Here is a 17710-nt window from a genome sequence, read left to right on the forward strand (position 1 = left end):
TTTAACTGACGTATCATTTTCCACTCATTAAAAGTGAGAGACAAAAACTGAAGGGTTTGCTTTGTCATTTTAGAGACTTCTTCAGAAAATACAGGAATGTTATTGTGTTATTTTCATTCCTTTGTGTTGTAACCCTTAGAAATGTGGCTTCAACAGATGCCTTTTTTTTGCACCATTAACAGAGGGCAGCTCTGCAGGGAATGCATTTCCACCTGCTTGCCTCATCCTTTGTGATACACAAGAACACACACCGATTGGGCATAAATACCTCATTCTAAGATCACACACGTTTTTTTTTTTCTTTCTTCAAACAGGAATTGTTCATCCTATTGAAAAATAGGATACAACTATGAAGTCTGAATCAGCAGAAACTCTATGCTTCCAAGAGGCTGAGGTTACAGTAGGAGCCTCGTCCGTCATGCATTGTGACAAATTTTCGGCATTTTCCACACACAAAGCAGGGGAAATACTGGAATCGTAAATTCCTATAACCTTTTATAACCTTTTTTAGGCCTAAGGGAGAGGAAGATAATTTGAATAAACAATTTGAGAGGTTACTTGAAGCAAAATTAAAATGACACTTTTTTGGAACTCCCCATCTGAAATTTGAACCCAACAGGCAGACATGCTAACCGCTACACTACTGCGCTGCCATTCTTTGATGCAGATCCTTACAAACGGGGATGATTTTGACATTTCAAAAGTGTAAATGTTTCAATCTAAATGTATCGTTTTGTAATTATACCTTTGATTGTTTTCGTCTGCTTCAATTTCTTTTCAATTCTAAAACGTGTTTCCACATTACCTGTACTTTTGGCACCTTAATGCTGATTAACACGTTTGGTTCATTTGCCAGGAACGGCGTGTCAAGGTGCAAGCACATTGTCATCACAACGGAAAGACGCAGGAGCTCATTTGAAACCGCACATTTTATTCCTCGAAGTTTGATTAACTGCGTTCACACCTGCACAAAGAAACTGCTGTTTGTTGGAAATAACGTACCCAAGGGCACGAGTGTGACATCAAACTAAGAGACAAATTCCATTTGCGTTGGTGGAGGTCTCTCTTTCTCTATTTTTATGACAGACAATCCTTGGTTTATGACCATATTGACATACACAAATAATAGTGTGCAAGGGAAAAATAAGTCTTTGTTGTCGTTTACAGCAATACTTTCATTTGATGGCTTCATGTTAACTAATCCACTACTTCCTGAACTCAATACCACTCCTCCATTTCCTGTCTTTCGTGATTAGACAAACTGATGAATCCAGGTGCGTCTGGCCATTGTAATCGTGGTTACTGAGGTCGCACACACCTGGATTCATCAGTTTGTCCAATCATGAAAGACAGGAAATGAAGCAGTGGTAACTGAGTTCAGGAAGTAGTCGATTTGTGCAAAGAGCCCATTTGCTCCCAAAAACGTATAAAAAACCTTCTATTTTAAATATTGTCATGGTCCCAAAAATGTACTACACATTATACGTATTATATGTTTTTTATGTGTGTGCTTTTTTTTTTATGTTAGAGTATACAGAAGGCTTTGATGCAGCCTCTGACCTGAAGAGGTCGCTTAAAGCATTGGTAGTTACAAAAAAATGGCCAGCAGGTGGCAGCGGATTATAAGAGCTCAACCAGGGCCATGTTGCAACAAGCTCTTTTCCCCTTGTGTTTTTAACAGATTTGTGAATAATGCTGAAATTCGAACGCTAATTGCTGCAAAACGGAAACAGATACAAATATACTTTTATTCCTGATGAAAGAAGAGAGATTCTAATATTTCTTTTGGTAGGTTCCATGTTTTTATAGCAATAGAACACAATATTCTGTGGGCCTTGCAAAATCAGTCAAAATCCAGGAAAACAACCGGGAGCAAAGGGGGTTGCTTCAGTGAAAATGGCTGGGAGTGAATGAGCTAATGTTCTTGAAGTGTTTTCCATACAAATCTGTTCTGTATTTAAGACTTCACTACAATGATGTATTGACTTACAAGTCCCCGATTTACAGGTTATTCAAAAATTGAGTAAGAGCACAAACTATTAGCGACAGCAAACTTCACCGTTAGCAGTAATTAGGCTAAGTGCTTGAGTCAAGCTATTTATTGCCACTCCCAGTAGAAGTTGACTAAAACTCAACAAAAAACAAAGATTATTACAATTTGTCTATTCAACCAAGGCACATTAACTGTTTCATGAAAGTTGGCAGGCTTATTACTAATATACAACACAAAACACCATAGAAGTGCTAATGAAACTAGCATTGATTTTGCCGTAGCAATTTTGTTAAGCTATATGCATAATACTACACACTGATGGCCAGAATGAGCAGCACAATGCCCATTGAATAACCATGTAGAACAAAATGTTTCCTTATTTACATACTATTAAATTATGTTTTTATTGAATGTTTTCATACAGCTTGATACAGTTATTTTATTGTGTTATATTTTAAACCTTTAATCAATGTGTCGGCTTATTTAGAAATGTGCTTTTTGTCACTACTGTAAGAACTGACCTTTAAAAAAAAACTGCAACAATGTGAGGCAAATTTAAAAAGATATCAACAGGTATACTACAGTCAGGTGTCAATTTAAGAAATAAGTTTCCTGGCAGATAACCTCCAGTGAAATACGACTGGTGGTCTCGTTCCTGCCACTTTATTAAGCCTCGCTAGAATCGACTCGCTTTTCATCTGTATTATGTCAGGAAATCACCCAGCGGGCATTGAAGCAAAAATATCTATTTATTTCAGAGATATAAAGAAAAAAAAAAAGATTGATCATCTTAGTGTGAAAACCTGGAGGGTAAGAAAGCAGTTAGTGTCCAAACAGACATTGGGTGTACGGCTAAGGCTGAAGGATTGGGTATAGTTATGTCCGCGTAGCCTGACAGAGCTCACATTTGACTGCTCAGCACTTGACAGGGCTTGAACTTCTCCCTCTACTGCCGCCAGAATTAGCGGGCTGAACTAAACACACACACTGTCAAAGAGGGATAACACACATCACGTCACCGTGAGGGTAAAGTGATTCCACATACACAAGTCCATACATAAACAAACTGTACAGTTTTGTTTTTTTCTCAATGTAGGAGTAGTTTGCTAGATAAAAAAAAAAAAAAAACGAGGAACAAACCAAGCATAGCTCCTCTCGGGTCAAACATCCCTTTTTGTGCGCCCACACAAAACGCTGAAAAAGTCAAATTTAGAAAGAACAAATACAACGTGTAGTCACATTGCGAGAAAAAAATCATATTAACACCCTGCAGCAGGAGCGTTGCTATCCTTAATTGGCACAAAGCTGAGAATTATTAAAATTAATATTTCAGGAGAAAAAAAAAAATGTCACGAGATCAAAGTGGCTTAGCATCTTTAGGCAGAGATGCTAAATTAGGTTTGTGAGGAGATTAATTAAGTAAAAAGGCTGGTGTGTGCGGTTAGAAGTGAAAAGGCGAGAGAAATGGCGCCTCCTTTCTTACCTTTGCTCTGTGACGAGAAACAGTGGGAGAGCTGCACAAACAGGTCGGAATTCTCAAACTTGTCCTCTTTCACTTTGATCCAGATGCAATTCTCCGCCATTTCCTGTGGCACTATCTGTAGTAACACAAGGGTTCCATTATCAGACCAATCAGAGAGCACATAAAAGTGAGACTCCGAAAACATCTGGCTAGGTGTGTGCATTTTTTATATAGTGCACTTGTTTTTGATTAGATTCACTGTGCATGACCAAATGCCCAATTCTTATTAATGTAGACGTTATCCCCTGCCAAATTTGAATCAGCAAGGCAGCTTGCCACTTACTATGTGTCCGCCAAGCTTGACATCAGTCAGGTAAAATTTGTGTGAAATTAACTCAATATTAAATATTGCCATGGACCCCAAAACATATTTATACATGTTTTATGTTTTTTTTTTAAATTTATGCTAGAGCATACAGAAAGAAGGCTTTGATGCAGCCTCTGATCTGAAGAGGTCGCTTGAAGCAATTTAGTTATTACACAAAAACGACCAGCAGGTGGCAGCAGAGCATATGAGATCAACCAGGGCCACATTGCAACGAGAAAGAGAAACAGAAACAGATACAAATATTTTTTTTTTCTGATGAAAGAAGAGACTAGCAATAGAACACAATTATCTGTGGGCCTTGCAAATTCAGTCAAAATCCAGTAAAACAGCCGGGAGCAAAGGGGGTTGCTTCAGTGAAAACGGCTGCGAGTGAATGAGTTAAATGCCGAAATGTGATTTTCTTGACTGTCTATTTAACATGAATGTCATCAAGTTGTCGACACTGACAGACATCCAGTAAACCTCATTAAAGTATTTTTAAAAGCATCAAAAAAATGTGCCGATATAAAAATATAATGGGTTGATATCTCGCCTCATGAAACTCATATCTCAAAACTATAGTGCTTTCTCGCTAATAACAAGCATTATTTGTCTTGATAGAATTTCTCCTTTTGTTGAAATGTGTTCCTAAAGTAAGAATAAAACAAGAAAAACAAGCCAATATCATAGCAGAACAAAAACAAGATCAGTCCCCTTGTTTCAAGGTATTTTATCTTGCTGATGTTTATGTTTTTGCAGTGTATGTGCTACTGATATGTTTGCCCAAAGGCTGCATATCACTATGAAACTATTCTTGAAAATATGGTGTTACAATATTGATGGAAATAGAAGCTCGTGAGAAAAAAAATGCCTAAAAGGCAGTAACTTAATAGTGTTACATTTCAAACCGATATATGGGAGAGATTTAAACAAAACATGTAAAAAAAAAAAATTAAAAATAAAAAAACATTTAAATTTTCCTTAATGGCATTTGTGAAACTTTGCAGCATTACAAAATAAATGAGTTTTCAGCTTTAAAATGAGCATCTTTTATTCTACACGTAACTATTTGATCTTTTAGTCACACAAATTTGCAGTAACGATTAGTGCATGACCGTGTTTATTATATATCACGCATTGCATCTGCTTCAATCCAAAATGCAAGTGTGACTTTAATTGCACTCCCCAGACTTGCACCTACGGTACACTTTTTTTTTTTCTCACTCCAATTACTTGTGACTGGGAAAGCAGTGCCACCACATCACCACAAACTGGGAGGCGTACTGAAATGATATTGAGAAAAATGTGTACTATTAAACCAATTTCTAATGTCAGCTGCTGTATCACTTTAACTATTGTATCTACTAATGGGCCATACTATACTAATACAGTATACGTGGAGCTATGGTTTAGTAATTGCATAGAACTTACTTTCCAAAGTCGTTTGATTTGTGCTCTGGCAGGACAAACTGTGGATGGAACTGTTATGAAAAATAACTACAACTTTATACAACTAATTCACATTTGCCGCCGGCGCTCGTGCACTTCCAATCTACCAAGGCAGGAGACTGTTTTGCCTGTCAAAACAATAGATTGTCTGTCCTCGGGTGCTTATGAATTTCATTTGCATTACCAAACCACTCTTCTTGCAAAGCAAAGGTATTTTTCCAACTACTGAACGTAGACTAATCACAGCGGCAGGAAGGAAGGAAGACGTACCTGAAAAAGCAAAACTACAAATGTTCTATTGCGGTGACACCATAAAAAAGTATCCTCTTGTTAGTGTATGGATAAGAATCCAAAATACATTTGCATTTATGGCTTTTTAAAAAGGTCAACTGAATTGTAACATAATCTGAAGAGCCAGTGGGTTATAGAATGTGACACTGGCCTTAAGTTATAAATGCAGTTAACATCAGAGGAAGGAACAATGGCATAGTGCAGTCAAACAAAATCACTTTTTAAATCTTTTTTTTTTAAAGAACCTTATTGAAATGTTCAATTGAGATGACATGCGAATATAACTCAGTGTTGATCACAACTTGCCATTCTGAGGGTGTTTGAGGAGGTAGGATTGTTTACGGTACTTTTGGAGTATTGGGACAAATTTTTGAGTGTTGACTTGATCAGATGCTTTAGAATAGATCTCTTATTCGATATTGAAAGTCTTATTAACTCTTTGACTGCCAAAAACGTTAAATAACGTTTTGTAAAATCCTATGGAGGAGTGCCAAAGACGTTAAAAGACGTTTTTTTTCAAAACAGGTGAAACTAACCATTTTCTATTGTTGATTACTCAAAAACGGAATAAGGTAGAAACAAACTTTTTTTTTCTGATGGAAGATGAGAATCCAATCTTGTTTTGGCAGTATGTGTGTTTCCATAGTCCAAACACATAATTTTCTATGGACCTTGAAAGATCAGTCAAAATGCTTAAAATCGGCTGGCACCCACGGCATCCCTTTTCTGAAAACGTCTGGCAGTCAAAGAGTTAAGTTAGATGACCTTATCAGTCGTAGACTACAGTGTGTGAACACAATCTGCCCAGAAAGACCGGTGGACCTCTGATTCACATTTTGACCTCATGATTTCAATAGGAATTGACGAAAATAGACTACCTCATTTCAACATTGACAACTGGAATTTCCGTCTACAAGAAAGTTAACCACTAAATACTGGAGTAAAAATATAATAAAAGAAGTCTGTGAAGGACGACAGAAATCAGAGAATAATTACCGTTGCAAGGCTGAAATCAGAGGATTTTAAGTTAAACAATGACTGGTGCAGGAGATACAATGAAAACAGCAAAGGCCCCAGAATTGAACCCTGTGGAACGCCATATATTCACCGACCTCTTATTTCACTATTTTTTTTGCTCCATATAGTTTGTATGAAGGCATTACAACAATAACAAATTCACATGACATACCATCACAACAGTCACTGAGTGCATCAAATTGGTCATCACGTATCACAGAGTCGGTGTGTGTCTTGACCTCTGCCGAACCTCTGCGATTGACTCACCGAACCCCTGCGGTTCGATCGAAACCCAGGTTAAGAACCTCTGCTCTAAAGATTGCTCAATTGTTAAAATAGATGTCGATTAATTAGATTAACTTATTACTTTTCGATTAATTGATACATTTTATCACCTTTTTTTGGAACATTCACCATTTAAATAAAATAACTAAGTTAACAACTTTAACAACATTTAAAGGCCGGACGCACAACGTAACATTTCTGTGAAGGCCTTGGGTTGGTCTCTTTACATTGAGACTAAACAGCTTTACTTTCAATGTGCATTCATTTCTTATTGCTCTTTATTAACTCATTCAAACCCAAAAATGATTAATTGTTTTTTAATACTTTGTACTTCACTCCGAAAATTTATTTATACGTTTTTTGTTTTTGATTTTTATGCAAGAACATACAGAAGGCTTTGATGCAGCTATTACATGAATAGGTGGCTTAAAGCAATGGTAGTTATTACAAAAAACGGCCAGCAGGTGGCAGGAGAGTATAAGAGATCAGCCAGGGCCATGTTGCAATAAGCTGTTTTCCCAACTGTTTTAAACAGATTTGTGAATAATGATGAAACTTGGGTAATTGCTGCAAAACAAAAACAGATACAAATATACTTTTTTTTTTCCTGATGAAAGAAAAGACTCTAATCTTTCTTTTGGTTGGTTCCATGTTTTTCTAGTAATAGAACACAATATTCTGTGGGACTTCAGCGAAAATGGCTGGGAGTGAATGAGTTAAGAATAGAAACAAAGACAAGGCTTGAGTAATGCTCCGAAAGGGGAACGTAGTAAAAGCCTGGAGAACAAAAAAACTCACACATACTGTATAGGACATTATCTTTGTTTTTATGTATCCTTCTCTGGTAGCATTGCAAAAATGCCAAAGGAGAAGCACTGATTTTGACATTTTGGATTTTTGTAAAGCGCTTTGTGACAGCTAAGGTTGTTTGAAAGCGCTATATAAATAAAGATGACTTGACTTGACTCGAGTAGCACGGACCGAAACGTGCCTACCTCTTTACTGTGAGTCGTATAGAGTCACATTTACTACTTAACCTTCCACTTTGTCATCGCCTGTACCCATCTGCGGTGCAAAGAAATACAAAGTTGTGGAATTAATCCATTAGATGCTCAATCAGTTGAAAGTTTTTAACATATTGTACAAGCTTCCAGGTGATTGAATAGAGGTGATACCACTTCAGCTTTTTATGATCTAAGGTGCAGTGAGTTGCCGGTAAGTCTCGGCATACCTTGTTCCAGTTGACTCTCTTCATCACCGTCTCAGGCTTGTAAACCTTCTTGGGCACAAGTCCATACGGCAGTTTGAGGACAGGAAGTGAAGGAGGTGGAGGAGGTGCGCCCGGGCCCCCAAAGAAAGGAGGAGGGGGTGGGGGCCCGCACCCGGGCGGCGGCGGTGGAGGCGGAGGCCCCCCGCCTGGAGGAGGAGGAGGTGGCGGTGGAGGCGGCGGAGCGCCGGCGTGGCCGGGTAGAGGAGGTGGCGGTGGTGGAGGACAGCCACCCGGGGGAGGCGGCGGAGGAGGGGGTGGCGGAGGAGGGGGTGCCGTGGCACCTCCCGGTTGCGGCGGCGGAGGTGGCGCTCCGGGCACAGCTGGACCAGCTGCAATCTGCAAGAACACATGGATATCGCTTGTTTTGTTTTTTATTTTAATCAAGATGCCAAAGACATTTCTGTTGCCTGCTCCGAGGCTTTATTGTGATGCCAAAAAGATTTAAAGACTCACATCTTTGTTTTCTTTGAAAAAAAATGGCTTTAGCTCAGCCTGTGCAGCCTTAAAATATACAATTACTGGACCTCACCACCGCAGCTGAGACTGAAAAGAGGTAACAGTCCCTCAGCATATCACTTTCGCCACTTAAACACAGCCAGCTTGAGTCAAAATGCCAATCGGAAATAATAAATATATAAATAAATAAATATGCAAATGTGGCAATTACGGACACCCAAACACGGACGGACGGGCACGGTGTGAGCATCTCAGCTTATTAGTCGTGTGTATTGCCCAAACCAGTTCACCCTGATGAGCATCCTCCAAAGTCACTTTGCCGACAATGTGATTGGCATCTTTTGGAAAGATGTTGTGATTCATTACATCATTGCTGATAGTTTATTAAGACTAAAATTAGAGCTCCTCTCTGTGACAACACAGATTTGACGATTACGTGTCTGTCAATCTCAAACCCTCTGTGGCCCATTTCCTCTTTCGGTGCTGATATAAGCAAATGGGAGGAAATTAACTGCTAAATTAAGAGTGCGCTTGGTTTCCATATCGATGGCGGGCTTATTTGAAAGCGGTCTGGATTCAGACCGTAGACTCAATGAGGAGGTCAGTGTGGCAGGTAATTAACTCTGAATGCTGTGTGATTAAATACTATGTCCCAATCCCATCTCTGATATTCAATTCAATAGCAACGTGATTAACTTATGAAAATTGCTCTCAACAAGCAGGAAATGTGAGTGGGTAAAAACATTACAGCCTGTTAGCGCTTCCATTTGAGTCTGGTTTCATCGACAGCACTATTTGTTTCTGCAAAAACATAGGTCCTGTCGAATGAGCTTTTAAATGGGGTACAGCAAAGGAATATCTCCTCAGTACAGGAAAGCAAATTCAGTTTTTGCTATACTTAGTGTTTTTAATTTGTTTTATATTGATGACTTAAAAGTACTTCTCTTACACAAAATTACTGTAATTATGACTTTATGGGTGTCAAAATTAGTGTGTTCATTTTGAGTTAATTTAAAGTTCCTTTAACGCCACTAATTTTTTTAATGCACGATTAATGACCGCCGCTTACTTGGAAAGCCTATACTGGGGAAATCCTAGTCGCAAAGCAGTAGACAAGTCCACATCAAAATGTAGTAGTAATTTAATAATAATGTATATGTTTGTGGAGACTGGGGTCAAATTGTATTTTACAATTTCAAAAATGTGCAGAATTTCACAAGTGACTTCATGTTAAAGATTAGATAGCTCTTAATATGAAAAGAAGAATGCACTGAGCTGTCACCAACGTCTTACAAATGCAATTCTGCCATCTAGTGGCAGAAAAATGAATTTAACACAAATCAAGTTCACACTCGTTTTTTACGGTACAGTACATCTTTTTAATTTTAACTCAATTTTATGAATTATTATGAATTTAATGTGTCAATGACAAAAAGATGCAGTCATATTTCTTTTAGTTTATTTTTTTCCACTTTATTGTTAACAAAAGTATGAAAACTATATAAATATGTGATTAATCGTGAGTTAATTATGGAAGCAGGTAATTAATTACGATTAAAAAATGTAATCCCCTGACACCCCTAGTATTAACACAACCTAGTGTTTGACTTCCATAAAAATGATGCTTACATTTTTGCTTTAGGAATGAAACGACACCAAAAACCGTTACGGAATTGTGGAACTGCCAATGTAAACATTTTTGACTGGCGAGTACATTTGAACGCATCTGTGAGTACATCGGAACATATTTGCAAATACGTTCAAACAAGGCTAAATGCTACAGACATAGCATATTTTCCCATAATGCCAGGGGGTATTACGTGCGCGTGTGAATTATGGGTCAAAATGCAAAACCTAAATCATGCACTGCAGACATAATACTAATTCATAAAAGTTATGAATAAACCATGTTTTTTGCTTAATTTTTGAACATACTGGTATAATGTGCGCCAAATGCTTAAAAGAAGTGTGTTTTTCCCCCCTCGCACATGTGCAAGTAATAACCAGTGGCATTGTGGGAAAATGCTACGTTTGTAGCAATTAGCCTACAAGTACGTTCAAATGTACTCGGGAGTACATTCGAACATATTTGTGAGTATGCTTGAAAGTATTTGCAAAGTATGTTGGAACTTTATGTCCATTTTTAAAGTCAGTCTATTATTAAAGCACATTTTTATTCTTTGGATTTTGACTTAGCATGACACTCGACATTGGCATTGATAGTGTTTTATTATTTTTGTTGTTTTTTATGTTATTGAGTTAAGGCTGGTGTTACTGCAATTTTTTTTATTCATCTCACTTTTTTCACACGCTTCTCCTTCCAAATAATCCATCTGATTCACATCATTTCAATTTCAACATATTGCAAACATTCACACCGCGGGATTTAGTTTTCCCTTAATTTTAATTAATTTTTGAATTTTTTTTAATTTAATTGTCACCAAAAAATCCCCCATTCATTTCAATTGAGGCCATATTGACCCCAATATATTTTTACGACCCATATTCAATGGCATATTCAAGACTCATACTGTCCTCATTTGAAATTTAAATCTGTATGCTTTATCAATTCACCTTGTGAACAGTTTTCAACACGCCCCCCAAAAAAAAAAAAAATCACTCACAAAAATTAATTTTTCTGACACAGGCCTATTCTACATTATTCACTATTCCGTCAGCATTACTTCACCGATTCACAAACAATTCCAACTTTTCCATGTTGAGATATTTAAAACCATCTCATTTATTCCTCCCATTTACATTTTTTCGAAAGCCACAAATTCCAAAAACACTATTGACTGGCCAAAATGACAAAAGAGTACAAAATGCAGTTCATTTCTACCCACACTCTCACATTTTGTCGTTTCTCTTTATTTCTTCAATTTTTTTTCTTTTCTTCTTCACTTACAACTTTTACTTTGCATACAGTAATCTACAGGAACAATTGGATGGCCATTTATTATCTTACACAATGTCTATGTGTTTGCAATAGTATTGATAAAAAAATAAAAAAATAGGCACATCAAGTTAATTGCCAGATTTTTCAGCAATATACTGTATGTATATATTAAAAAAAAAATAAACAGTTGCATTGTCAAGTGTTTACATGGCCACGTGTACATGGACGACACCCACCTTGGCTTCAGATTCCCTGATGAGTCTCTGAGCCTCTTTGAGCTTGTCACTTTCAATAGTTAACTGCAGATGCCAAACACACACAACCACACACACACACAGAAAGACACACACGTAGTAACCACAGCACAAGCACAAACACGGGGGGAGCAAACAGATGCACACGTGGGAAGGAGGGTTAGAGAGACAGAGAAGAAGACTGGTATGCTACACGCTGTACGGCGTATACGGTACACGGGGCGGACATGCATTAAAGTTGCAAGCAGGGTCAAAGAGGACACATCTTCACACTTCCCCCTTTTTCCCCCTCAATGTGCTTGTTTGATGTGCCTGAGACAAGAGTGCAGTGTGTCGTTGCGCTTTAAAACAAGATGTAATGCAACATGCCAGCTACAGTATCTTCAAAGGAAAATCACCGTGAACAAGCAGAAGCAAGGTCCATGCGTGCCCCTTCAAACCACTTCTTCCATTTGCTTTTTTGTTCTCTTTTTGGCATTGGGAAATACATTTCAATGTTCTTAGATGTGTGTGGTCGGTGCTGGATTTCACTTTCCTTTCTTTGGTCCTTCCTCTGGTCTCCTGACGGCCTCACGACTCTGGCTGGAAGTGTTCGGTTTAGGTGAACGGTATGGGATTTTTTAATAGGTTTTAGGTGAACTAATGAATACACACACACTCACACGCACACACACACATACACATACAAAAAAATAAAAATAATAATAAAAATTTAAAAAAATGATGATGACATGTCAAATCGGTAAAATTACCCGAATGAACAATACTGAGCTCTCCAGGGAGAAAAAAAAAAAAAAAAGATGTGTGACAGCCATTTTTTGTATGCGAATGATTTTGTTTGACGATGTACCCCTGAGACGATGTGTTTTTTACAGCAGAGGTCCATGGATGAGTCATATCTTTAATTATTGAGTCATAAATAAATACCAGATGTGCATAGTTATTCCGCTCTCATGCAAAACTCTCCAGCACTCTTTGGATTGATCTCTTGTTTTTTGTGTTTTCTTCGGAATCAACTCAGCCAGAATTCTGTTCCTGACTACTAGTTCCACCTTGACCCTTCCTGCTTTATTTTTGCCTGTCCCCGTGGCTGGTTGGTGTTCTATGGCAGTGTCAGATTCCCTGTTGTGCTACGACGGTGAAGGGAAAATAACCATGGTTTGATATGTCCTCATGTAACCTCTTATATAAGGATATGTTGTTGTCCTGAACTGTTGTACGAATCCAGGTGCCCAACAATTTGGAAATAAAAGGCGGATTCAACCTGGGAACTCTTCCTTGTTTATACTATAGTCCTCCCTGCTTCGGAAACATGTTTTCGAGGGTGCCTGGGAGAGTGCTTGGCCAGCCCGGTTTCTCACGCTCACAACTTTTTGTTAACGAATAAAAGACGGAGCGGCACACGGTGTGTGTAGAGTCAGCTGTGGGATACGTACGATCGCCCAGCCGTTTTGCAGCTCGTTCTACCCGGACCGTCGGCTCTCTCCGGTCTAGTGTCAAGGTAAGCGCTGATGATGATCATATTATGCTGCTTAGCGTTGAAGTGTGTTGATTGCTGTTTGCGGGGGATAAAAGGCACATTTGTTCTAGCACAATATATCAGTCTCTGTGTATTCCTTGTTACCGCCAATCACTCATGATCCTGCATAAAAATATAAAAGTGAAGTAGTGTTTTCCATAAAACAGACGGGATCGCGGAACAGTATCAACAGAGACTCTTGATCTACATTTGTATTTGCTATTCGCTCTATATGTTTTTTTTCAACTGTCACATTGGACAAACGACTACTGTGGTCTAGTGTGCTTCATTTGGGTTCTACTCTTACCCGTGACACTTATACTACTTCCAAAGTTGTCAAAATGGTGTTAGGGGTGCAGCTATTAACCGGTTTTACGATTAACCGTGGTTTTTAAACGTCAGGATTATATAACCGCAGCCGTTCAACAACAACGGTTATTTCCGCTTACATGTGTAACGGTAAACGGCACAAATCACCAGTTTAAAGGCTGTGGACAAACATTTCACCTGTAAGTATGATTGAAATGGGAAGAAATTGAAAGAGGAAAGAATAAAAATATATTTTTTTTAAGATGAAAGAAAAAGAGGGTACATACCTTCCACTTGTTATATGCCTATATATACAGTATTCTCCTCTCTAATTTAAGCTTCTGAAACTATATTTCTTTCTTTTGTGTGTGTGCTGTATTTCTTTTAAAAGGCAGCAGCTTTAAAAAAATATATATACTGTATATATTTTCAGTTATTTATTGTCGCAAAAAAAAACATTTTCAAAGAATGCTGTGATTTTTTCATGTCTATAAGAATAACTATAAAACCGTGTTTTTTTTTTCTCAGACTATAATCGTACACCAAAATCTGAAACCGTTGCACCCCTAGAGTCCACTTAAAATTCTGTATCTATGTATTATACATAGACCAAAACGTATGAAAACCACAGAATGAAACCACCTTAGCGTTTTATAACCAAGCTAAAACGGAATATTGCTGGACTGTGTGCACTTTTGCACAGAAATACAGTCAGTAACCGTGGTCTGAAAATAACTGCTTTTAACACAACAGAATAAGAGAAGTGACTGTGAAACTCCACAACCCTGTCCTGGCAATATGACTTACGACATATTGTATGACTACTTTTTTTCTTCTTTTTGTAATCCTTTCCCCACAGGTGCTACCCCGGCTCTCACATTTCTCACACTACGCTCTTTATACTCCCAGTCAGTGTTCATGTTCTATATAAACATTGAATAAAGGCAAATAAATCCTTGCTTTAGAAGGAAATGTGAAGGAGGCGCATGCGAATTATGTCGACAGTAACAGAAGACGCGGGGCATTTCTGCAAAAGACTGCTTCGATCTAAATATTTGATGCGCTTTAAATTCTAGTTGGACAACCGGAAAACTAATATACAACTTTAAGTGAGCTGGTTTGCACCCTGTTTGGTAAAGAAACTTGAACGCTAAAGATTTATTTAAAGGGAAATGTTTGGGAGATTACACCATGCATATTTTATTTTGGTGAGGTTTTACCTGCTCCCTCTGTTTAGTTGGATTGGATCGAGCCTGACTGTGTGTGTTGGGCGGGTCCGACCAGCGTAGACCGCTAGCTCTTCCCACGGGCCGATTGAGGTCAGCTACGAGTCTGTCAGCTTGTTAAAAGCTATTAATGGGATGGCGCAGAGTTCCGCTGCGTACCACTGCACTGCTACATTATTCATTACATCTTCAGCCCAATTGCAGTGAATAGCTTCCTTCTGCTACGCTACGAGCAAAAAAGGCTCGGGGAAGGGCGGATGATTCCCCCACTTGCTGTGATTCCCGTGTCCCTTTGTTGATGTTTACAGGCGGAGGCACTTCTCCACTCAATTGGGGGGGGGGGTAATCAAAAAGACACATCAAACAGGCTGCTTGTTACAATGCCAAAGTTCCTGGTAGACCCGCGCTCATTAAATGTGCCTGGTTGTGGCAAACAAGGTGAGGGGAAGCGATTCCGGGCATGCATGTGTTTTAATATCTGAGAGGCTGACAGTCTCCCCGGATGAAAGGTTATGGTTCGCTTCCATTTCATTCTTAAAAAATAATGACAAAAAAAAAACTGCTGGGGATGGCAGGGCGGCTTTGATGGAAAGAGCCGAACGCGGGATTTAAATGGTCTGCGCTCGCGACGTCAACGGCTTTTTGCGGCGCCGTGTCGAACGCGGATGAAGGAGGTAAAACACACTCTCAATCATCACAGAGGTTGTTGTTGTGTTCGCCGCTTGAGATACGATTGGAGTGGTACGCGCGGCTAACTCGCGGAAGATCAAAAGCGCCGCTTGGTTGGCTGTTACTGCCGTTGCATAATTAAACCACAAATACAAGCAAGAATGGGTATTTATGGGCCTTTTGGGGGGAATTTCCCAAACTTTGATTTCATTGTTTGTATGTATGGAGACGATTTACAGATTTACATGTCAGCGCGAGCCGTGTATTTCTAACAATTAGACTTTACACCGATCTGATCAGATCGGACTATATTTAGCATGTTATGCAAAATTGATGATCGGCTGTAATGTATTAATTTGCCCGATCGATCAATGATGTCATTGATTGGCTCCGCAAAATAAGACATTACATGTTATATTTAATGTTTATTAGCATTTTTTTTCAAGAATTTCTTTATTTGTAGGGCTGAGTATCCTCAAACGATTCGATTTTGATTCACAAGAGTTCAGTTAAATTTGATTTCGATTTTACACGATTCAATTCACTTCAGTTCAATCCAATATTGATTCATTTTGGAACATCAAATCTTCTTAAATGTCAAGGACATGCTAAAAAATATCAAGTTCCAAAGTAGATTTTGCAGAGGCAGCAACTGGTCAAAAGATTTAGTTTATTAATGAAAGTAGCACGTGTTTATAATCAGTTAAGTGTAACACAAACATTGACATCATCAAGGATGAGATTAAACTATTTTCATTTTTCACAATTCTAATTTAATAGTTGTAAATATAAATTTTAAATATTCTGAATTGTCTTAAAGTGCAATAAGTCAGGTATTCCATAAATTTAAGAACATATTTTTAAAATTTGTGTGGACAGTAAATTTCAAGAAAACAGCAAGATTAAAAAAAAGGCCTTTAAAATTCTATTTTTTAAGAATTTATGGGAAAATTTTGATATTTAAATAATCGATTCATTGCTTTATGAATCGATATTGGGTTTGAAAATAAAAATCGATTTGATATTATTCGATTTTTTTATACCCAGCCCTATTTATTTATGTATTTGATACATTTCAATTGGCGTTAATTACGCGTGGGTTTTCACTATATTTCCTATCCCCCGTGAATAACGGTGGTTGACAGTAGAGTAGATATAGAAGTTTTTAAATAGATACTGTATATAGCTGTATATTCTGATCAAATCGGTGATCGGTTATTGTTTGTTTTGTTTTTTTGTTTTGTTTTTCCAAACTCGTTGATCGCTAATCGACCGAAAAATCCTGATCGTGTAAAGCCTACTAATGAACGTAAAAATGTATATATTTTTTTTAGTGAATTGCCCGCAAAACTGAATATATAATAACTATGTCGACTAACTTTTTGCTCCATAAATCAGGTTTCCCTGCAAGTGGTGTAATTTCAGTAGTAGCTAATCTTTAGAAGTTTTTTTTTTCTTTTCTTTTTTGAAGGAAGAAAGGCTTCGACTCCTGGGGGTTTAAGTGTTGCACTTCTTTTTAACACACCGTTCTGCCTTCAAAAGATAGCTATGCCTTTGTTAGTAATATAACATTTAAAAGAAAAATGGAAACGAATACAAGATTTAGAATGTGGTGATGTCATTAAAAGAGGCGGGCAGAAATCAGGAAGTGTGAGAGCGATGGGCCAGTTTGGGCGTGAAGGTGCCGTTGGTGTGCAGCCGTGCTCTCATCGTCCAATATTGGCTTACATTAAATTCCATTACTGCTCTTTCCTCTCAAGACGCTGCTAAAATGTTTGCAATTGGGTTAAAATGGCAAAGTATTTTTTTTTGTGCTCAGAATTGGGAGGTTTTGCTCAGGAAGAAATGTTTTCAAAGGTGGTTAAAAAAAAGAAACGCAATCCACTTCCAAGATAATAAAATTACATTGAAAAGCTTCAATGCGGACACTCGGCCACATTAAGAGCTCCAACTTAAGGAGATTGACCTTTTATTAAATCAAATGTTCTCACATCCACTTCAGAGAACATCTGTGAGAGGTGCGAAAAGCTATCCATCGAGTTAAAAAGTGGAGTCCAAAAATAACCACAGGTTGTTTTTTTTTGTATTTTTTACCTGAGACTCCAGGGCCTGGATCTTCCCCTCCAAGTCTTTTATTCTCTCCTCTTTCTTTTGAGACTCAGCCTGGGCCTCCTGCCGTGCGCTGAACTCCTCGTCAAACTGCAAGAAAGAGGACACAACTATGTCAACGTGTTCACGCTGATG

General features: G+C 38.1%; 1 protein-coding gene across 5 annotated transcripts in view; it reads right to left on the minus strand.

Moving 5' to 3' along the window:
* diaph2 (diaphanous-related formin 2) overlaps positions 1-17710 on the minus strand; it is a 421729-nt gene that overhangs the window by 247151 nt on the left and 156868 nt on the right. For 4 of the 5 annotated variants that reach the window (XM_077577699.1, XM_077577701.1, XM_077577697.1 and 1 more), the window contains 4 exons: positions 17561-17665; positions 11726-11788; positions 8096-8470; positions 3477-3591 (listed from right to left, as the gene is read on the minus strand). In XM_077577699.1, coding sequence (XP_077433825.1) covers positions 3477-3591; positions 8096-8470; positions 11726-11788; positions 17561-17665 — 658 coding nt within the window. The remainder of the gene's footprint in view (positions 1-3476; positions 3592-8095; positions 8471-11725; positions 11789-17560; positions 17666-17710) is intronic. The other variant, XM_077577700.1, reaches the window with a different exon arrangement.

This window comes from Vanacampus margaritifer, chromosome 10, assembly GCF_051991255.1.
Source record: "Vanacampus margaritifer isolate UIUO_Vmar chromosome 10, RoL_Vmar_1.0, whole genome shotgun sequence".
In the NCBI taxonomy this organism is placed as follows: Eukaryota; Metazoa; Chordata; class Actinopteri; order Syngnathiformes; family Syngnathidae; genus Vanacampus; species Vanacampus margaritifer.